The sequence below is a fragment of the Sphaerodactylus townsendi genome, linkage group LG03 (assembly GCF_021028975.2).
Source record: "Sphaerodactylus townsendi isolate TG3544 linkage group LG03, MPM_Stown_v2.3, whole genome shotgun sequence".
Classification (NCBI taxonomy): domain Eukaryota; kingdom Metazoa; phylum Chordata; class Lepidosauria; order Squamata; family Sphaerodactylidae; genus Sphaerodactylus; species Sphaerodactylus townsendi.
The window spans coordinates 52,589,779-52,612,312 of record NC_059427.1 but is presented as its reverse complement, the minus strand read 5'-3'; the positions used below and the strand labels follow the sequence as shown (position 1 = coordinate 52,612,312).

Below are 22,534 nucleotides of genomic sequence, written 5' to 3'. Positions count from 1 at the left end.
CAGCATGGCCAATTGGCCATGCTGACAGAGGCTGATGGGAATTGTAGTTCCTGAACATCTGGAGAGCCGCAGGTTCCCTACCCCTGGCTTAGATGGATAAGCTTATTTCTCTGATTTAAAAAAAGAATTTATTCAAATTCATTCTTAACTGGAAAGTGTGTGGCATGGGGAGGCCCAGGATTGGGGGAAGAGAGGGTATGGCATGGGAGGCCCGGGATGGGCGGTGAAGTGAGGAGGCATGGGGGCTATCGTTGCCTGTGGCAGCCAATGACATACTGTGGGCCCTGGAGAGCCACAGCCATGGCAGGAGAATTGGGCAAGGTGGCTCCAGGGCATGTAGGGTGATGGCGGTCTTGCCCAACCCCAGGAGTGTCTCTAGATGGGCAACAGTGGCAGCAGTAGTCCTGCTCATGCCCTCCATCCACTGATCAGTACATGCAGTGGATTGGAGCCACTCACAGTACCCTCCAGGCATTCACATTCTATAGCTGCCCACATTGATGATGTGGTTGGGGGGATCCGGTTACCCAAGCAGTAGGCCTATCTCCACACAGCAAAAGAAGGTGGAGGAGATTTGGATTCTCTTCTATAAGGAGACTCAAGGTGGCTTACAAACTCCTTCCCCTCCCCATAACAGACACCTTGTGAGGTAGATGGGGCTGAGAGAGTTCTGAGAGAACTGTGACTATAGCCCAAGGTCACCCAGCAGGCTTCATGTGTAGGAGCAGGGAAACATCCAGTTCACCAGATAAGACTCCACCGTTCATAAGGAGGAGTGGGGAAAAACCCAGTTCTCCAGATTAAAGTCCACTGCTCATAACCACTACACCACACTGGCTTTCCTCCTTCTCTTGGGGATGGGGGGAGGGGAGGCTGTGGGGGCACCAAGGGAGTCAGGGCCACTGTCTGACCTTAAGAGGGGAGTGTGGGGGAGGAGGCTTGCAGGACAGCAAGACAACCTCCCCCTCCACAGCACTACACTCAAAGGGATCCAGAGATGCTCAATAACTAATTGCAGCAACACTGAAGCCCCTCCTGGAACAGCATGGCACTCCATCAGATGGGTTGCACTCCCTCTGGAGTAGACAAAGAGTCATTGGGGATGCCTTCCAATAGGGTTGGTCACATTACTTTTCTCCTTATGCCCTCCCTCCCTTCCACTCCGCAAGATCATAGCAAAAATGACCTCAGATCAATCAGCAAGGATTCTTATAGCCTCCTATTTAATTAGATTTATATCCTGCCCTACCCCAGCCAAAGGCCAAACTCAGGGTGGCTTACACATAGTCAACATATAACATATATGAACAATACATAATATATTAATCAATACAATCTATAAATAATACATAGCACAATAAGCATTGTAAATAATTAAAATCAGAACAATAAATAGTTAACATTTACAAAATACACAAACTTAAGCACTTTTCCATTTCAGTCTTCAATAGTGGATAACTTTACCCAAACAAAACTATAAATAAGTGAATTGGAAATAAAATAATTCCCACTAAAAACTATTGGCCCGCCCACCCACCTCCATTCTCCAAATATACCAATTTAAAAAAACAGAAAAATACAGAAAAACTGTATTTTGAAATTAGCCAAATTATACTGCAACGAACTGGGTCCTCTGCCTCCCCACTCAGTCATTTGTCTAGATCAGATTGTAAAATTTATGCCTTTTGGGTCACAAAGCTAACAGAGGAAACGGGAAGTTTCACCTTTCCTCGCTGCACCTTGATCCAAACGTCTTCAGTGAGTTTGTGAGATAACGAAGTGGTGCTGCTGGAAGCTTGGTGCAAAGTACACTGGCCGTTTGTGTAGTGCAAGTAAAGAACAAAAAACAAGCCTTCGCACCAGGTGGAGCTCACCATAGATATTAACATGTTCTTGGAGGACTTCATGGATTACAGTAGGTGCATCTCTCTTTATGGTTTTTACATGGGCTTGTTTGCTTATTGTCTCATTTAAGAATGGAGTAAATAAACATTTCACAGTACATTGAGCCCTTCGGGGGAGGGCGGTTTAGAAATATAACAATCAATCAATCAATAAATAAATAAATAAATTGCCGGAACTTATCATTACCATTTCATCAAATAGTAGTAATAATAATAATGGAATGTGCAAATATTTAAACACCATTAAAAAGGAAACATCTGGTGAAATGAATCCAGCTACAATCACTATTCTGATCCTCGTGCTGGTCAGTTTAGTACTATTACAGCTGTCTCAGAAGTAAGTTGAGTGCAACTGAACCCACAAGGCTACTTAAAAGCGCTGCCTTAATTTCCTTTAACTGGGCTCATGGTTATGTGCTCCTTTGTCATTGATTGGGGAGAAGTCACTGTTTTCTCAGTTTAAAAAAATTATAAAGTGGCACAAGAAGCAAAACAGACTACTCTTCATATTCAGAAATGTTCCAATTATGCCATAGCATAGATCCAATTGGACAGAGGTCTGTATCTCATTTACAGTGGTAATTTTGTTAGTTTGTTACATTTAATCTAAATCAGAGTCTTGTGACAGTTCAAACACGAAGAATATTTTATCTTCCATAAGCTTTTGTGAATGAGAATCTTTCGTCAGATCCACATAGGTGGGTCATCTCTGCATGATTATGACCCCACACTTGCATCAATGTAGGCTCTAGTGCATAGAAGTTCATGCTGGAATAAAAAGTATTTGATGTGCCCAAAGGCTCCTGTTTCTTTCTACCAGCTGCTAAATAAGTTCTTGGTTTGATCTGCATCATAATCTGACCTATGTGTTTCAGAATGATTACATTCCAGGCAAATATGCATGCTTTCCAAGAGCAAAATACTGTGTCAGACTGTGCCTTTAAATGCTGAGCATTCCTAGAATGAATTAGACCTAAATTGACTGCCTATCATTAACGTTGAGGAGACAGTACATGATGCATTTCCGTTGCAACTGGATTGATAACTTGCAAAAAGTCATATGTTTGATTATGGTGGAAGGCACATAAAGTGACAACCTTGCTGAAGCTAAACAGCTCAGGGACTTATTAATGCCTAGATGGGATTAATGCCTGTGCACATTGATTTCCATATTGGAAGTGAGACAGGATAAGATTATAAGTGTAATCAATAAAACCTTAGCATTTTCTTTTTTATACATTGAACATTCTCCATTGTCCTGAGCTATGCAAATCTAGGGGGCAGAATTGCAGTGTTCAGTTTTCTTTGCATGAAAGAATACTGAAGATTTACAAGACTACTTGTGGATTATTTCCTGACAGCATAAACAGAGGATATTTGAAGCAGAAACTTCCACTCAGCCTCCTTCAACTAGCAACTAAACTGCCATTCCTGCACATTCTGGGATTTTTAAGGCTATTGAGAAACACTTTCTTAGACATGAAGGAACAGTAATATTCTTTTCCAAATCTCCTTGATTACACATCGGTCTGCCAGGCAAAACCAGAGTGATGGGCCCATTCATGCTATTGAAAGCAGCAAAATTTATACTCTTATTTCTTGTCACTGATTTTTTTTCAAGCTGCAAAAATAGACAGCAATCTTGTGGCAACTTTAAATATTAACAGATTTTATTTCAAGCGGGGTTTTCTTGGTTTATTTGTCACTTTTTTAGATGCTGAAGAAGTTCACAAAAGCTTACTCTAGAACAGGGGTAGGGAACCTGCGGCTCTTCTGCCCTTGCACTGTGGCTCCACGAGCCGAGCCGCCAGCCCCATTCTTGCCCACCCTGCAGGCAGCAGGGCAGGAGCACCAACTGCCCACGGTTGGCTGGGCCGCGCTGTGGGCTTCCCCTCTCGCCCACCCCATTGGAGCAAGGCGGGCGCTTTCCTGGTGGCCGGCGAGGCCGAGCCACCAGCTTCATCCTTGCCTGCCCTGCAGGCAGCAGGGTGGGCGCATCCATGCGCTTCTCAGAATGAGAGGAGTAAAAGGTAAAAAAAAAAAACCCTATATATATAGTGTTATCTTTATTTTAAATGTCAAAAATTATTTGCGGCTCCAAGTGTTTTCTTTTCCCGTGGAAAACGGGTCCAAATGGCTCTTTGAGTGTTAAAGGTTCCCTACCCCTGCTCTAGAATAAAACTGCACTACTCTTTAAGGTACCACAAGATTCCTGTTTATTGTTTAAATAGGCAAATGTGGCTCACTTTCACAGCGGCATGTGCCTTGCTTCTTTCTATATTTCTAGCTGTTATATGCAAAATCTAAACTCTTGAAAACTACTCTCTAGGAGAACTGTGACATAGATATGTAACAAGTCAAGGAGGAGGGGGAAAAACACTGTAAAAGTAAAATAGGTGATCTTTTTTTAAAAAAATGAAATGGTGGCACAGTGAATCCTTTGGAAAGAATCATAGAAACAAGTTATGAAACAGTTCTCTAAAGCACATTTGCTAGCAACAAGTGGCATAGTGGTTAAGACAGGCTAATCTGGAGAACTGGGTTTGATTCCTCACTCTTTCACATGAATGGCAGACTCTTATCTGGTGGAATGGATTTGTTTCCTCATTCCTCCACATGAAGCCAGCTGCATGACCTTGGGCTAGTCACAGTTCTCTCAAAACTCTCTCAGCCCCACCTACCTCACAAGGCGTCTGTTGTGGGGAGAGGAAGGAAATGGAGTTTGTAAGCTGCTTTGAGACTCTTTAAAAGTAAAAGGGGGTATAAAAACCAACGCCTCCTCCATCAGGCTTAAGTGGATGTTTGTGCAAATACACGAATTGTAAGGAACTTTGAAACCGGGAGAGGTTTCAACAGCCCATGGGGCTTTCCCGGAATGGTTTTGGCTTCTGCACAACCGAGCAACCTTGAATATACGCCTCAATGTCCTTGCGCATTGCGCGCCACCAGAACTGACGGCGGGCCAAGTACCAGGGGAGTTTTTTCAGAAGAAAACCAGAATGTCCAGCCGAGTGGGCATGGTGGCAGGCTTCAAGAACGTGCGTGCGGAGGGGGGGAGGCACGTACCAACACCTCCCCCCTCCGCCAAACCCCATTCTCCAAACGCAATTGGGAGTCACTTTCCTCCGCTGGAGGCTCTTGCAGCCCCGCCTCCTCGAGTTCCCGTAGGAAAGGAGAGATGAGACTAGGAATGGGCGGTGAAGGAGGAGTGGGCCACGTTTGAGATCGGGTGACAGCCAGCCCCAGCTGGGAGGGGGAGAGAACAGTGCGTGGAATGTCTCGTAAGGCAGCTCCACCCCCCTCCCCGGGTAGTAGCGAGAGCCCGTCCAGCCAGTTTATTAGTTTTCAGGGAAAAAATGGACTGTAAAAGAGAAGCGAGAAAAGAAATCGGCCTTGAGTTGTTTTGAGGACATCTTGAGGGGGGGGTGGAAAGAAGCGTGCCAGGTTTTTGTGATCCGACCAAACCTGAAAGGGGTGTTTAGCCCCTTCCAGCCAGTGGCGCCAAGTGGAGAGTGCTACTTTGATGGCCGCAGATCTCTTTATCCCCTTACAGTCCAGTTGAGTTCAGCACCAGAGACATTTCTTAGATAAATAAGCACACGGAACCAGCCTACCATCTTTATTCTTTCTGTAACAGGGCTGCCCCAAGTGCTTATGTCCGAGGCATCCACGTGAACCACAAACGGGAGATCTGGGTCAGGAGTGCTTTAGGATAGGTTCGGTGGTAAAAGCAGACTTTTAAGAGTTGAAAGGCTGTTTGACACTCTTCCAGACCAGGAAAGGGGGGCCCCGGGCTTGGCGGACAGTGGATCTTTTACCCTTGTAGATGCGTAAGAGGTCTGTGAGAGGAGAGTCAGTTCAGCTTAATTGGGGTATAAAGTCCACGATAGAAATTATGCAAAACCAAGAAAGATTGGAGTTCTTTGCGGTTGGGTAAAGGACGAGCCATTGGAGGACTCGCGTCCAATTTTATGCAGGATCCATTTTCAAGCCTCCTCGGGCGAGATCCGGTAACCCAAATAGTCAATGGAGGTCTGGTGAAAACAGCTATTTGGAGAGTTTGGCAAGAGAGAGTTGTCGAGCAAGTTGCCGTTTCAATACCTCGAACCAATGTTTCATGCTCTTCTATGGTTTGTGAATAAATTAAAAAGCGTCATCTAAATTATACCACAACTCCCTTGTACAATGAAATCACTTGGAGAACTTACGTTGGATAAGGGCCATAAAAGCCCCGGGGGCCCCAATTTAACCCGAATGGCATTATCAAGTATTCAAACTGTCCAAACTTTGTGTTAAACGCATGATCAAGTGTTCATAGCCTTCAAAGCAATTCTGACCCTGTAGTATAGCTTCTCTCAAGTCTAATTTAGTAAAAAATACTCTTTGCCGAAAAGCATCTAAAAGGTCCTTTGATCAAAGGTAAAGGATATTTATTGGACAGGGGAGACTGCATTGAGACCTCGATAATCTGTGCAAAGCCGTAGAAGACCCATCTTTCTTTACAAAACAAAACGGGAGCTTGGCGTGGTGTGTGTTTGGTAGCCCGCCGTATGAACCCGCTGAGCGAGGGTTCTTGTCCAAGAAGGCACGGTAAGTTCCCTTCTCCTCTATTGGGGACTCATACGCGTAGGAATTCTACCTTTGGGCAGTTGCGCCCCTGGTTGTATAACAATTTTGTGCAGTCAGTGTCTCTATGGGGTGGCAACTGATCGCATTCTTGCTCCTGAAAAACTCTGGCTAGATCTTGGTACGCCGGTGGGATGCCAATAGAGATCGGGAACAATAAACTGATATGAAACCAGGGAGGGAGGTGTGTCAGGAGAAGTTAGGTTTTCCCCCCAATTCATATGTTCACCACTTAGGGAGGGTCAGTGAATTCTAAGATCCGTTCTTTCCAAATGAACTTAGGTTCATGTAACAATAACCATGGCATGCCCAAAACTATGGAGTGTTTGGCCACTGGCATCAAAATAAAGCAATTTTTCTCCCAATGAGTCGGCACAGCTGTGAGGAGGAGCAGTTGTATTTTTTGAACTGCCCGGTCCTTACGTTCCCGAGGGGGCTACCCGTCCATTTGGAGTGAATGGTATGGAAACAACCAGGGGAATTTGGTCCAGACCTAGCTCCTCTGCCACCTGGGGCTGCATTAAGCAATGGGAGCAGCCAGAATCCACAAGGGCCGAGGCTATAATGCGAGTATGTTTAGCGGGGTTGGCCAGAAACGCTTGGACAATGTGGGAGGCGCTACCTTCACTCACAGCGTCAGGAGTCGGACCCCATATCCATGGGGGGCTGAAAGAAAGGCAAACAGCTGCTTCCCCCTCCTCTGGGTAGCCATCGATGACCGCCATGGAGAAACCCGTCGTGACCCGACTTGCGTGGTAGCTTGGCTTGAGCCCAGTGCGGCGTGGCTGGAGCGGTTGGTTTTTGTTTCTAACCCGGACGGTTGGCGGCTAGATGACCTGGTCCTCACTTGGTACAGACACAATCCCAGTCGTCAACGGCGCTGAGAGGTGGACTCGGTGGGGGCGGCTGGGCTTGTCTTGGTGGGCGCAGTGGCAGGCTTCGGGCGTGGGCGGCCTCCGGCACGAGCGTATTCCAAGCGAGACGCCACCTGGGATCCCAACTGGATCCAATCAGCAATAGTGCGAGGAACCCGAATTAAAAAACACCGTTTCACGCAGCTTGCCGTCAACAGCATCCGAGAAGTATTCGCATTTCATGCGTTCAGGCCACTCAGGAGGGAGTCGAGCAGCCGCCGCACGAAATTCACGGGCAAATTCTGCAAACGGTCGGTTGCCCTGCTGGATAGTTTTGATGGTGCGGATAGCCTCATTTTCGGCGCCCGGATCTTGGAAGCGCGCTCTTAAGGCTTGGAGGAATGCGGGCACCGTGCGACAGGATTCAAATTGACAAATCTTGACCAAGAAATCATCGTAGTCCTCCATGTTTGCATCGAGGTGCCAAACGACCAGGTGTGTGGAAGCGGTCCCATCCAAAGGCAGGCAGGTATGGCGAGGGCCTATGGCAGCCCCTTTCCACGGCTCTTGGCGCCGGCAGGGGCGGCGGTTGCCTTGAGGATTGCTTGAGCAGGGGATTTGGGGCGGGCAGCGGTTGCACAGGGGCGGCCGGAATCGGGGGCGGTATCCCAATGCCGGTGCAGCTGGCGTTTGGGTGGCAGGACCCAGCAGCGTTGCTCCTCTGAGCGCCCGGCAGTGTTAGTAACAGCATGGAGCTCCAGCAGGGCTTCCTGGTCTGCTGCCTCTCCTCAGTTCCCTCTCCAATGCAGCCAGCTCTCTCTCTCCTTCGCGGGTCAATGCATCCTGAATTAGCGTACAGAGCTGCTTTTTCTCGTTCCAATTTAGCCAGTTAGGTCCCGTTTAATAGCCGCAGTAAGCTCGCTTTGCGTGCGCCAAGGCCTGAAGCAGCTTTCGCGTTGCACGCTGTAAATCCAGTCTGGAGTGTTCCAGGACCTTATCATGGACTGACAGATTCTGCGCTATATTGCCGTTGGAAGCGCATCTTTGGGTGCGCGGTCCAGCTCCCGGAGTTGGACTTCTTTATGCGTTTGTTGTTCCCGGTCCTCTGCAGGTTTTCAAGGCTCTTGCTGTAACTGTGCCCGTTCCTCCTCCTCCTATATAGCTGTATGCGTTCACGGGTCCATGCTTCTTGGGCATCCTACGTACGTCGCTCCACTTCCCTCATCCCAGTTCTCTCGATGGGAGAGGGAACAGATCCGGCTGGGAGTGGCAGGCTTTCTTCGGACTCTTAAATGCCGTCTGGGAAGTTTGAGACGCATCGGAGACTTACCCATTGTGAGCCACCGGTGGCTCCAGGGGGCACCTCAGGTCGCGGCCGCTGGCTAGCCGGGATCAGGGGGGGTCCGATTGGAAGATTTTACCGGATACCCCTCCCAATCCCAGGTTTAGTCCCAGTGTCCTTCCGAGACGGGCCCCAGTGCTGTGCCACGGTGGTTCTTTGGGAGCATCACCAAAATACGGAGAGTCCAGGAATGCGCTTCCAAACTGGACTCCTAAGGTTTGCCGCGATGAAGGTGGTCAGGCCCGTCTCCTCCATGACAGGTTGCATCTGAGGGTTTGTAATCCACAATAAAAACGGGTAGAGATCCGATCCACAGGCTCGATCCATAGACGAAGCGCTGCCCAAGCGGCTCATGTAAGTCCCCATGGTGATCGTCACGCCACTCGTTCCAACGGAGTAAGCGGGGGAAGACTACCGTGCTGATACGAGGGACGTGGGAAAAGAGTCACCAGCGAGACCCGGTTTCACCCGCCGGCCAGCTCCTCCAGGATCCATAGAAGGGAAAGGTCGGAGCCCTCTTTGGGGCTACCGCACCATCTCCGCAACAATATTCAACCTCTCCATGCCGCAGACACCAGGAGGGTCCACTGCACTAGGAATATAGATGAATTAGGATTCCCAAGCCACAATGTAAGGAATTCCATGGAGGCTATGAAATAAAAGGCTCTTTGGGGTGAAAGAAGACCCGTTTATTCCAGACATCTTAAAGCCTGGCAAAATTATCACGCAGTGGCAGGAATGACAGCTTCCCGCCAGAAGCATACAGGTTATAACTCCCCATCCATCCCATCCCCTCCCGGCTTCCCATTGGTATGGAACGGAGACCTCTATCTCCCGCATGAGATAAAGAGTCTCCGCAGTTTAGGCTGCTGGCCCATCGCCCGGGCTGTGGAATGCACTCAAGGTTACTTTACCATCAACACCATTGAAACCTTTACACGAATCCAGCTTCAGATAGTGCCAGGGTATGATTATATATGAATAGTGCCCCAGCCCCCCCACCCCACCCCATGCCATTATGGTTGATGACAGGCAAACCCCCAGCAGATGTAGCTTCGCCCCACCCCAAGTATGTAGCTGCGATGACCGGACATTTTTTGCCTTTTGTTCTTCTGTTATGCTACTGATGATGAGATTGGTACCCTTAACCAGGAACCTCTACCACCCTACGAATTTTTCAAAAACAAACAGTGCACTTTTTCCAGCTGACTTTCCTGAAAAGGCCCTCCAACTAGTTTAGGAGGAAATGAGACTGCCGACCATGATAAAATTGACAGCCTCAACTACAGAGAGGAGGGTTTCGCGGGCATACTTGTTCTACTCCCTTCGCTTACACACTAGAGGGCGAGCAAGACACCGCAGCGGTTTCCCTCTCCACTTTCCCATGCCTGCAGCGTTGCCGCCCTTTCCCTGCCTTTGCTTTACTCCCTCCGCCCTTCCTCCTCTGCAGCTTCACCAATCACAGAAGACTCAGACCGGTCGGGACGCCAAAACTCGCTGCATGCTCCAAATCCCTTTCAGTAGTGGAAGCGTTGCGCGCAGCCATTGGCTAGGTGCTGAAGAACGCCACAGGGTCGTCACCTCTGTAGCTCCGCCTTAGTGCTGGCAGCCACGTATTGCCCTCTGCAGCCCACCAGCGGGCGAGTGCGCTTGCGTGTCTTGGTCCGGCTGAGGTGTCCCAGTGACAAGCTGGCAGGAAGTGGCGCCTGAGCAGGAAGGAAGGGTGCAGGGCTGTATATACACACGCACCATTAGGGTCCCCTGAGCATCCCGACCGAGTTGTACTCCTCCTTTCCCTTTCCTAGCATTCTTTCCCTCCCAGGATCTTTGCTTGTACCCTTGTCCTGGCTAGGTTTCCTCTGCTGAGCTAGACAACTGGACCCATCTTCTCTGACTTCAGGGACAGGATGCTGAAGAAGTTTGACAAGAAGGATGAGGAATCGGGTGAGTGTGTGGCAGACCCAGTGCAGAGCAGAGAGGTGGGGATGAAGAGGTTTGTGCTTGTCAGGGCATGGGGTTTGGCTAGCAAGGAGGGAACAACCGCTGCAAGATCCACCGCTGCCTGGTTCTGCTTTGAATAGGCTCTCCATCCCGGTTCAAAATGTGAAATCCTAGTTTTATGAGTCCTATAATGTGAATGCCTACGTCAAGGCTGTGTGGTAGAGAAGCCAGAAATAAGTTGTACTAGCTGCTTGTAGTTATGTCTAGTTTCCCTGGTGACTGTGCATACCAGAAAAATCTGTCCCATAGCCAGTATCAAAATCCCTTGAGGCTAGTCCTGTGTATGCATTTAATTTTTAAAAAGTTATTCAGGTGACAATTTCAAGCTGTCAAGATTTGCTGCAGTGTCTTATGAGGATGATCAAAATGTAAAATGTTATCACAATTACTTTTTTTGCTGCAGTCAACATACTATTTGCTCCAGTAGAATAGTGACTGCAAATCTTGTGGAATAAAGCTGATCTGATATATATGAGACTGTAAAGGGTGGGTAATAAATGCAAACAGAAATAGAAATATTGGTCTCTGTGAGTTATGCAGCATTTGAAGCAACCTGGATGGTAAAATTAACGAACTGAATTACTGTCCCTTGCAATGATTTCAAACATATTACTCTAAACTAGAACTGAACAACAGAAATACAATTCAGAATGCTATTTGTTTTCAGAGCAAAATACTAAAACTGAACTATATGGTGATACAAGCTTTCAGCATTCCTGTGAAATGGCAAATATGTTTTTATCTTGCTGTTCTTCTAAGACGCTCAAATTGGCATACAGCCTTCCTGATTTTTTACGCTCTCCTTCAGTTCAGTCCCAAGCATGCTTTCCTGGGAGTAAGGTCCATTGACAGAGCTGAGTAGGATTCTGGGTTGAGTTCTTTAGGATTGCACTGGTTTTGCTCTCCCTGTGGCTGGCCCAAGATCTCCCAGAAAACTTCATGGCAGTGTGGACATTTTCCTGAGCTGAATGCTCTAACCACCACTCAACACTGGCTGTTAACAACTCTGTGTAGCATGTGTATTGTGATTTTTGGTAGCCACAGTTTCACCCTCCCCTTCTTATAAAGAATGTTTTTAAAATGCAATACTGCCATCTCTTTTTCTCTTGCCCTTCTGGAAAGCTGAATGCTTCCTTAGGCTGCATCACACAACATAAGAATCATCATGTCTTCTTGGTGAACACTGTGTTGGCTGAAGTGGAGAAGTAGAATAAACAGATAGGGAAGATACCCATGTGACACCCATAGCCTGTCAAGTCTAGGAAGTTATGTTGTCAGCATTCCAAGCTATCCTACAGTGAAGTTCACTATGGGGTCATGGCTGAGTTATAAAATCTTCTTTTGTATCCGATGTGGGCCCCAAGCAAATAGTATGCCACAATATAGCCCCAAATGATCTATAGCCCCCAAATCACACATATTTTAAATATGTTCATTTGATTTTGAATTTATTTAGTTCTTAATTGCTGTTTCTCTTGTAAAAAAAATTTGATCTTAAGGGCTATGTCTTCTTCATTTTACCTTTTATTATAATATGGATTATATACTTCAGGCCTTCTCTACAAGTTTTATTTGATACTTGAGTCTTTATTTTATAGCTTCCATTCTAATAATAACAGCTTGGTCTACTCTGGCTTGACTTGTACTTGTGCCATCTATAAATGCTAATGGCATTTTTAAAACCCTTTGTTTCTCTTATTTTTATTCCCTCTTTTTTATGTCTTGTTTGTAGCTTGGAAACCATTGACACTTTACTGCATTTTAAATATATCAAAAAACAATCTGATCTGGCTATTACTGAGAGAATTTCTTGAGGTTTAGCTGACATCTGTACACTGTAACTCACTCCATGAGAGGCTGCCCCTAAAAACGGTCCAGAAGCTGGAGTTCATGTAGAATGCAGCAGCCTGGCTGCTAGCAGATACCTCAGAACGTAATCACACATCACCGGTCCTGAGGGAAGTACATTGGTTCCCTGTTTGCTACCAAGCCCAATTCAAGGTGCTAGTACTGATGTATAAAGCCCTACACAGCCCAGGCCCTAAATATCTGAAGGAACACCATCTCCCGTATAGACCTGTCCAGGCACTGAGGTCAGTGGAAGCGGGGGACCTCCTGGCAGCGCCATCACCTTTGTCAGGTGAGGTATAGCCTGAAGGGTCTTCTCTGTGGTGGCCCCGGTCCTTTGGAACACTCTCCCTCTGGAGGTCCACCAGGCTCTGACTCTGCAAGATTTTAGACACCTGGCCAAGACCACCCTCTCTACCTGGGTATGTGGGTGATCCCTCCTGGACGGTGCCTCCCTCCTCCTCTCCCCCTCCTCCCTTTTATTTGGCACCTGCTATTGCCATATCAGCGCTCCATTGGTTCAGCTCTAGGCCAATTCTTGAAATGTGTTGGGGGGCATTATGGGAAATAGATGATTATGAATTTTTAGGCGGGTTAGGGTAAGTTATGGGGATGGTTTGTAAAGTAGATTTTATGGTGATTTTAAGATTGTTTTATGGTGTTTTATTATTATACCTCACCCAGGGACTTCAATAATGGTTGGGAAATAAGGACAAAGATAGAAAAATAAAAAATAAATGTAATGAAGAATATCTGGCACTGCATGTTCCTATTTCCATCTTTCCATGGAGAATGCAATGTTAACTGATTTTTTTGTTGGATACCCTGAGGAGCTGTTGTATGGGATTACCCTAACATGGATCTACAAATAATGAATTTCCATAGCCAGATGTTCTTGATTCCTGACATCATTAATGGGGATTTGGTTGCATACCGGTATGAAAGCGTCTAAACCAGCGGTGGCAAACCTTTGGCACTCTAGATGTTATGGACTACAATTCCCATCAGCCCCTGGCAGCATGGCCAATTGGGAATTGTAGTCCATAACATCTGGAGTGCCAAAGGTTCGCCACCACGGGTCTAAACCCTTCCTCTTGTCATATGTTAAATGGCAATGTTATGCAGTGGTTAGTGTTGACTTAAGAGACTTGGGATCAAATGTCCAGTAGCCATTAAATCACTTAGAGATTCTGGATCATTTCGTCTCATAACTAACCTTATATCTCTGGCCTATTATGAGGTTAAAATAGACTAGGGGAAAGCTTTGTATATAATCCAGAATTCCTTGGAGGAAGGGTTGGATTAAAATTTGATAGGCCACAGGGTTTTAGTCTAATTGATCCTTCCTCCTGTTTGTGTGTTTGTGTTCTGTTTTGTTTTAAGTGTTTTATACATTTAGATGTTTTTAATCTTGTTTTAACAGTTTCATTGTTTGCACCTTGAGGACTATAAATTGGGTAGAAAGTCAGCTTAAACAAATATATGGGGCTTCCCCGGGCGGAACTCTGTGGTTTGTCTGGTTATGAGTCACAGCAGCACCACCATGATGTGAGTGAGAAATGGCATTCAGTAATCCACAAGTGCCTGTTCTGAACAGATTTCAGTTTGCACTCTTGAAAGGAGCACATAATAAAAGATAAAGGTAACTGTATTTTCTGTTCATGCCATTTTTCCAGCTGTAGTTGCTGATGCCGTTCCTTCAGAAACTTGTTTCTTTTATACAAACTGATTAACATCAGCTGTTGTCAAGCTCTGCTAATAATTAGTTTTATACCTTGTGAGAATCCTTCATCTTGACAGGATTCAATGTTTTTGTGTTGCAGGTGGGGGTTCCAATCCTTTCCAGCACTTGGAGAAAAGTGCTGTTCTGCAAGAGGTAAGTTCCTTTAAAAGGCTATTTAAAAAATATTCCCCACCCCCCATCCCCGGCCACACAATCCCAGGGCATAATCTGAGATCCCATTTGTGCTCCTCTTTGTTCATAGGCTCGAGTATTCAACGAGACCCCTATAAACCCTCGGAAATGTGCTCATATCCTCACCAAGATTTTGTACCTGATCAACCAGGTAATGGGGAGTACTTTTTTTGAACTGACACGTGCTTCTTCGGTAGATGAAACCAGGTGGCTTGCTAACGTTGAATGGTTTGCACCTTACAGAATTGCTTGGGGGAACTGGTGGTTCATCAGCAGGTTGTGAATTGCAGGGCAGTTTCATCTGGCTTTCCTCCAGGCTAGCCGGATAATGAAGTGGGTGGCAACTGTGCGCTGTCATCAAGCTACTCCCGCTGTGGTCTGAGGCAGCTGTAAAGTGATTCTTTGTGGGTAGGAAGTTGGCCCTTGCCGACCTGTCCTGTCAGCCGAGGTGAACTATTGACGTGAACCTGAGGCGACTGCTGACAGTGGCTGTTGTGCTTTTTCTGGAAATAGTAGAGGTGATTGATTTTTGCCTACAAGCACAGTTACCGACAATATATTTTTTCTGTTCTAGGGGGAACACCTTGGCGTGATGGAAGCTACCGAATCTTTCTTTGCCATGACCAAACTGTTCCAGTCCAATGACGTAAGCCTTGTGCTTGCCAGTGCCAACAGAGGGAGTGGGGCAAGAGTGGGGAAATCCTAGCTCTAGTGTACAGCTTCATTCCAGCAACCACCAGAGAGCTGGTCTAATAAAGGAATGGGGAGTGGCTCCATATTGCTTACACCACATGAGGTGGCTATAAAGTTGCATGTCTTATTTGCTGTTCATTTGTTCTTCGCTTTGGCCTCCTGAGAGGGCAGTTGGTGGAACCAGATTTCAATACTTGGGAATGAATAGGTGTGGTCCAAGTGCCACTAGCTGCTTAGACTCCTTAGTCCATAGCCTTTTCTTCAGAAAGTCCAAGTGAATACAATGAAAGTAGTGTGAAGTATGCCATTACATAGAATCATAGAGTTGGAAGAGGCCACAAGGGCCATCAGGTCCAACCCCCTGCCATACAGGAATACACAATCAAAGCACCCTTGACAGATGGCCATTCAGCCTCTGTTTAAAAGCATCCAAAGAACAAGACACCACCCTCCAAGGCAGCGTGTTCCACTGTCAAAACCCCTTACCATCAGGAAGTTCTTCCTAATGATTAGGTGGAATCTTTTTTCCTGTACCTTGAATCCATTACTCCTTGATCTAGTCTCTAGAGCAGCAGAAAACAAGCTTGCTCCCTCTTCAATTTGACATCCCTTCAAATATTTAAACATGGCTGTCATGTCACCCTTTAACCTTCTCTTCTCCAGACTAAACATACCCATCTTCCTAAGCCGCTCTTCGTAGGGCATGGAATCCAAACCTCTTACCATTTTGTTCGCCCTTCTCTGGACTCATTCCATCCTTCTTTTTTTCCTGCTTGCCTCTGTGCCTTTGTTTTATATGCAAGGAGTAAATCTGAGCTTGCATTAGAATTAAGAGTTGGTTTAAATAATGCTCCTCAGAAACCCACCTACTTGAGGGAATCAGGTCACTCCCTTTGTAGAACAAAAACTAACAACAGATTCCCGTATATCAAAAATACGCTGTTTTGCTTTACTGTGGAGAACATGTTCCACACTATGCTGGTCCTAATGATATACAGTGTTTTTATCCCACTCATTGGGGTCATTTGTAGATTTCGATCCAGGCATTGAGAATGCTACTATTGAAGCCAGATGTTTGTATTTACCAGATTCAAATAAGGTGGGAAAGGAGATGGATCACAAGAAGAGAACTCTCTGGTAGCTGGTTAGCTGGATTTAGCCTAATGGTATATGTGCTGAGATCACAAGGGAGCTCATAGTAAGATAGGGTAAATGGTAAATACTTATACAAAAGATGGGGAAAGAGGAAAGTACCATTAACTTACACAGCAAAGGATTTCTTTACGAATGGTGCATGGCGGCCAAGAGATCATAAGTGACCCGAAACTGGTGAGTCTGCAGGTCTGAGTGAAGCACTGTGCTCTGCAGAAGCTGCTGACTCAGTGCAGACTTTTCTGGATGGCTTTAGCAATTATGCGTAGTATTCAGAAAATATATCTGGTGTCCTTTCTACAAAATTAAGATAGCTTTTATAGCTGCCTATGTCTGTTTGTTCTCTCTCTTTCTCCCTCCCCACTCCTTGAGAGAAAAAAACCTGTATGATCCATTCTGTGAATATTTCAGGGTCCTTATTTTTAGGAGTGCATGCGGCCAAGATTACAAAACAGATTGTAATTATGGCTGGTTCCTGAGATCTCAGAGAGCCACTGGCTGTCAGCAGCAGCAATATTGGGCTAGAATATATGGTGTGACTCTGTATCAGGTGGATTTTTATCCAGCATCTCATAAAACTGCTGAAAGGATGATTTACAGTGTAATCCCATGCATAGATACTCAGAAGTTCTGCTTTATTCTGTGGAGAGTACTCAGAATGTCCTAGGATTGCTGCCTTAGTTGCTGTGTTGTTGGTCAGATGCAGTCTCAAAAGTGTAGTTACGATGAGGGGAATCCAACAGTAGAACAGTAGAATGGAGTTCAGCAGCAGTGGCCACATTATGCCTTGCCAGTACTCTGGTTCCCTAATGCTCTTTTTCATGGTTCTTCACACCAGCCAACTCTCCGCAGAATGTGTTACCTGACCATCAAAGAGATGTCAAGCATTGCTGAGGACGTCATCATTGTGACTAGCAGGTGAGTCGTGACTGAGCTGATTTCCTCACTTTTTTTCTTAGTTGTATGTTTTTCCTCTTAGCCTTGCAGGGTTGGCAGAAATACCTGTAGAGAATTATGAAGATGAGGGGGGTCAGTTGGTGGGAGGCCAAATGTCTGTTAAAATGCAGATGCTGAGTTGGATCTCTGCTGTCTGTTTCTGCCGCGCCGCCCGCCCCCCAGACGTAATTTGCTGTGGATTTTTCAAAGTATGTTCTAGCTTAAGAGAGGATAGCACCCAACATTTTAGCTAAACGATTGCACAGTGGTGGCCTGTCACTGGGACAGCTTCTTCATGTTGTCTGCCAATTGAGGTCTGCATACATTGTCTATGTGGCTGTACAGTTGTGCAGCTTTTATGCAACGTATACATATTATCTTGCTTATTTTTCTTGTTTCCTAATTGCTGAGAGTGTGCTTAGTTTACTCAGTTCTTGCAAGTGTTTTGGTTGTTCGTTTTAAAAACTGGTTGCGTAAATTCAGAACACTGAAGCTCCCACTCCCCCATCTTCTTCCAGTTTAACGAAAGATATGACTGGGAAGGACGACAATTACAGAGGCCCTGCTGTCCGAGCTCTTTGCCAGATCACTGATGTAAGTGTCAACTGCTTATGTACTGCTAGACGTATGTCCCTCCCTCACCACTACATCACTTTGCCTTTCCCATCTCTGTACCCCATCTCTTATATTTGGTGGGGGGGGGGGTGCGTGATTCTCCTCTGAATTTCTTCTATTGTCTCCTGCCTAGCTTGGTTCTTTGTTTTGCTCTTTGTCCCTTCCTTGAAGTCTCACCACCTATTCTTAAAAAGGAGCTGTTTTGTCTTTTCTACAGAGCAGCATGCTCCAGGCCATTGAGCGCTACATGAAGCAGGCCATTGTTGACAAGGTGCCCAGTGTGTCCAGCTCTGCCCTTGTGTCCTCCTTGGTACGTTGATGCTTGCCCTAAATAACACATATGTGTAGGGAATTGAGTGGCATGTTGTCCACCATCTGTAGAAATAGCAACTTAACATTTTAAAAAATTGGAACATCACTGTGTAATTCTTATAGGAGCAGCAGTGGCGTAGGAGGTTAAGAGCAGGTGTACTCTGATCTGGAGGAACCGGGTTTGATTCCCAGCTCTGCCGCTTGAGTTGTGGAGGCTTATCTGGGGAATTCAGATTAGCTTGTGCACTCCCACACACGCCAGCTGGGTGACCTTGGGCTAGTCACAGCTTCTCGGAGCTCTCTCAGCCCCACCTACCTCACAGGGTGTTTGTTGTGAGGGGGGAAGGGCAAGGAGATTGTAAGCCCCTTTGAGTCTCCTGCAGGAGAGAAAGGGGGGATATAAATCCAAACTCTTCTTCTTATTATTATTTATTATTTAATTCATTGGTGCCCTGCTTTTTCCCAAAAGCAGCTTACATCACTCTCCTCTCCTCCATTTTATCCTCACAACAACCCTGTGAGGTTGTTTAGGCTAAGAGTATGTAACTGCCCTAAGCTCACCCAGTAAGTTTCCATGGCACAAGTGGGAACTTGAACCTTGGTCTTCCAGATACTAGTCCAGCACTCTCAACCCCTACACCACATTTTCTCCCAAAATCGTTATGCCCTTGTTCTGTTTTTGGAAGCAATAGAAATAATGGTATCACTCTGGAGTGTTATGCCTTTTTGCCAACGGGTACGAAAAGCATCCGCTGCTTCTTTGGGTTCCATTGATGAATGGAGAGAGAAGGAAGGAGAGAGTGGCTTTGATTCAACTCAAGCCAGAGAACCCAACATTTGTTCTAGATCTTCTCTAGGCAGCTCTCTTACCTCCATTGGAGTGATTCTGTCTTCTTGTGTGTGTGATGACAAAACGCCCATTCCTGATATGCTTTCTGGCTCGCTTTTCTCACAGCACCTTCTGAAGACCAGCTTTGACGTGGTGAAACGCTGGGTGAACGAAGCTCAGGAGGCCGCTTCAAGTGACAATATCATGGTCCAAGTAAGAATCTTGAAGCCACGCAAAACCCGTTGAAACAGATAACAATACTGAGTGTCAGTTGTGCATTTCTGGGTTAGTTTATTGGTTACTGGCTGTGTGGTGTGCTTGTGGATATATAATGCTCCTTTTCCCACTTCCTTTGCTTACCTCTCCAGTATCATGCACTTGGATTGCTGTATCACGTGCGCAAGAACGACCGCTTGGCTGTCAACAAGATGCTTAATAAGTTCATGCGACAGGGTCTGAAATCACCATTCGCCTACTGCATGATGATCCGAGTGGCCAGCAAACTGCTAGAGGAAGAAGCTGGAGGGTGAGGACCTCTTCCTATCTTACATATAAAGAATACCCCCTCATGGCCTATCCTGTATTGTGTACTGGAGGCATCCTCCATGATCTCTGGACAGTCATGATGATTTCCTGCATGGGTGACTTCTTAGATGGCACATGGAGGAAAGTGGAAGCAGAAAGCACGGCTGTGAGGCTTGTTAGCTTTCCCGTTGTTGCGAAATGGGCAAGATGAGAAAGCAGAAGTGGTGATCTGAAATTGTCCTTCCATATTCAACCTAGCCAACTTTGAAAAAAGCAAGCGAGACTCGCATGTCCAAATACTGCTTGCCTCCTGTAGAGAGATGCTTACTCATATGAAGCTAAATCATTGTTCTCTCTAGCTTGGTGTTATCTTCACTGGCTGTCAACAGCTCTCCTGCGTCTCAGGCAGAGGAAGGATTTACCAGATACTTGCCACCAAAGGTTCTTTAATTGCAGATCCAAGAAACTGAGCCCGGGGCCTTCTGTTTGCCTCCTCTGTTGCTGACTACAGCTCCTCCCAAAGGCATAGGTCTTTCTGTAAAATGTGTTCTCCTCTGTGCCTTATTGCCTCTTGTGACTGTGATATTATAAAATCTATTCTCCCCCCTTGTCATCCCTAGAACATACTCATGTTTTATCTCCTCCCCCAGTGTTTTGTGGCCTGTTGACACAAGTATGTGCCTCAAGTAGAATTTCTGTATCACTTCCTAACGTTTTTAGTGGAATACATGAATTCTTCTCCACATGTTAAAGCGCACATGTGTGAAAGCGCACATCATTCTCTCTTTCTCTCTCTTTCTTTTGTACTATCTTAGCCGTGACAGCCCACTGTTTGACTTCATTGAGAACTGCTTAAGGAACAAGCATGAGATGGTGGTGTATGAAGCTGCTTCTGCCATCGTTAATCTCCCCACCTGCACAGCCAAAGAGCTGGCCCCTGCTGTGTCCGGTAAGTCCTTTGTTTTCTGGTTATCTAATGGTTGCTAAGAGGGGGAGTCTTGCTGGCTGACTCTCCATATGTTTGAGCTAGTTTTGTTTACCAATGACATAGTACAGGTCTAATCTGGCTGCCAATAGAATGTTCCCTGATGGGTTCCAAGCCTTTGTGTCTTTATGCAAGGCTTGTTGTATGGTGTGACATCAGTGGCATGGCTTTCAGGCATTTTGGCTCTGGGAAGAGCATGTATGTAATAAGAATGCTCCTGCCTGACAGTTGCATGAAAAGGAAATGGTAGCGAGAGGGAAGAAGAAATATCCTCCCTAAGGACAAAAAATGAAGCTTAAGCGAAAGGGTGAGCAGTAAATTGTCTCAGCTGTGTAATTAACGTATTTATTTAGAGCCCTTTAATGTTCTAACGAATGTGCCTGAGGCAGCTTGCAAAACAAAATAGTGAAATCAAAACATTAAAAGATATTAAAGTCCAGCATTAAAAAAAGTTCTAGCCCAGCATAAAAGCATGGATCATTAGAACAGCCCACAGACAGCTTGAAATAGCAATTTCCAGGAATTAAAAAAAATCACTCTCTTAATTGAAAAGAATAGAAATGTTTGTGCTTGGCACCTAGAAGGCAGTTAGGTAAGCACAAGGAAGCCTCAAAGGAAGGGCATTCCACACCGGGGTGCCATCCTGTCTCTTGTTGCCTTACCTCCAAAGGTGGTGGTACACCAGTGGTGTAAGTGGGCAAAAAGACCCCTGGGGCAAAATGGCGTCTGACCCTGCCCCCATGGCGCCCCACAACCACGCGCCCCCCTCCACTTACCTTAGTTTCTCTCTCCTGTCCCTTAGTTCCTCTGTCCTGCAGCCTGTTGGGAACTACACTTCCCAGGAGACCTTGCAAGCCCCAAGGTCTCCTGGGAAGTGTAGTTTCCAACAGGCTGCAGGACGGAGGAACTAAGGGACTTTTTCAGCCAGCTGCTCTTTGCAGCCAGCTGAACTAAAATAAGTGGGGGGGGAAGGGAGATGATTCCCCCCCCCCCGACATGACCCAAATGGTGCACTCCCGGGGCAGGGTGCCCCCCCCTTCCCCGTTGGCACTACACGACTGTGGTACACAGAGCAGGACTTTTGAGGGAGAGCTTAGCTGCCAGGCTTGACAGTTTGTGAGGTGGTAGCTCTTCAAGTTCCCTTGACCCCAAACCATTTAGGTCATTCAGAGTGAGAACTATTCCTTTGAATTGTGCCTGAAAATAAATGGGCAGCACTGGGTTGATGTGATCCTGTATCGCCCCTGACAATAGCCCAGCTGCTGCATTTTAGCCAAGCTGAAGTTTTGTGACTGTTTTCAATGGCAACCCTACATAAAGTGCATTGCAGTCATCTAATCTGGATGTAATCAGAGCATGAATCACTGTAGCCAGATCATGCTTTTTGAATACGCACTATGGTACTCCTTATCTGATGTATAAACCAAAGCTAGTAGAAGGCGCTATATGCCTCTGAGGAGATCAGGATCTTCAACTGTAGGCCAGGCTCCAGTAGTACCCCCAAGCTACAGACCTGCTCCTTCAGGAGGAATGCAACCCTCTCCAGGACAGTCTGACTCCTCAGTCCTCAAGCATCTCAGTCTTGGCTGGATTACACATCAGTTTATTGGCCCTCATCCATCCCATTACCATCTTCAGGCACCTGTTTAGGACTTCCACAGATCCACCTGACCCAGCTGTTAAGGAAAAGTAGAGCTGAGTGTAACCTGCACCTGACTCCAAATCCCCTGATCTCTCCCAGCGGCTTCATGCGGATGTTAAATAGAGTGGGGTACAAGATGGAACCCTGTAGGACCCTTTCGCATAAGTGCCATGGAACCAAGCAATTGTCCCTCTCCCAGCACCGTCTTCTGGACAAATGTGAACAGAACTACCAAAGTATGATAACCACACACAGCCTCTCTAGATGGATGATTCCAAGGGCAATGGCACTGAATGCCACTGAAATAGCCAGAAGAATCAACAGGGACACCCTCCCCCTGTTACTCTCCAGGCCA

At 46.3% G+C, this 22,534-nt stretch overlaps 2 protein-coding genes across 3 annotated transcripts in view; both read left to right on the top strand.

The window, feature by feature from the left end:
* Positions 1-22,534, top strand: part of GATA2 (GATA binding protein 2) — a 627,541-nt gene that overhangs the window by 332,826 nt on the left and 272,181 nt on the right. The window lies entirely within an intron of this gene.
* COPG1 (COPI coat complex subunit gamma 1) overlaps positions 10,402-22,534 on the top strand; it is a 35,005-nt gene continuing 22,872 nt past the window's right edge. The window contains exons 1-10 of the mRNA XM_048489751.1: positions 10,402-10,670; positions 14,399-14,451; positions 14,561-14,641; positions 15,065-15,136; positions 17,174-17,253; positions 17,790-17,865; positions 18,104-18,196; positions 19,154-19,240; positions 19,396-19,553; positions 20,368-20,501. Of these exons, the coding sequence (XP_048345708.1) occupies positions 10,634-10,670; positions 14,399-14,451; positions 14,561-14,641; positions 15,065-15,136; positions 17,174-17,253; positions 17,790-17,865; positions 18,104-18,196; positions 19,154-19,240; positions 19,396-19,553; positions 20,368-20,501 (871 nt within the window). The 5' untranslated portion in view covers positions 10,402-10,633. The remainder of the gene's footprint in view (positions 10,671-14,398; positions 14,452-14,560; positions 14,642-15,064; positions 15,137-17,173; positions 17,254-17,789; positions 17,866-18,103; positions 18,197-19,153; positions 19,241-19,395; positions 19,554-20,367; positions 20,502-22,534) is intronic.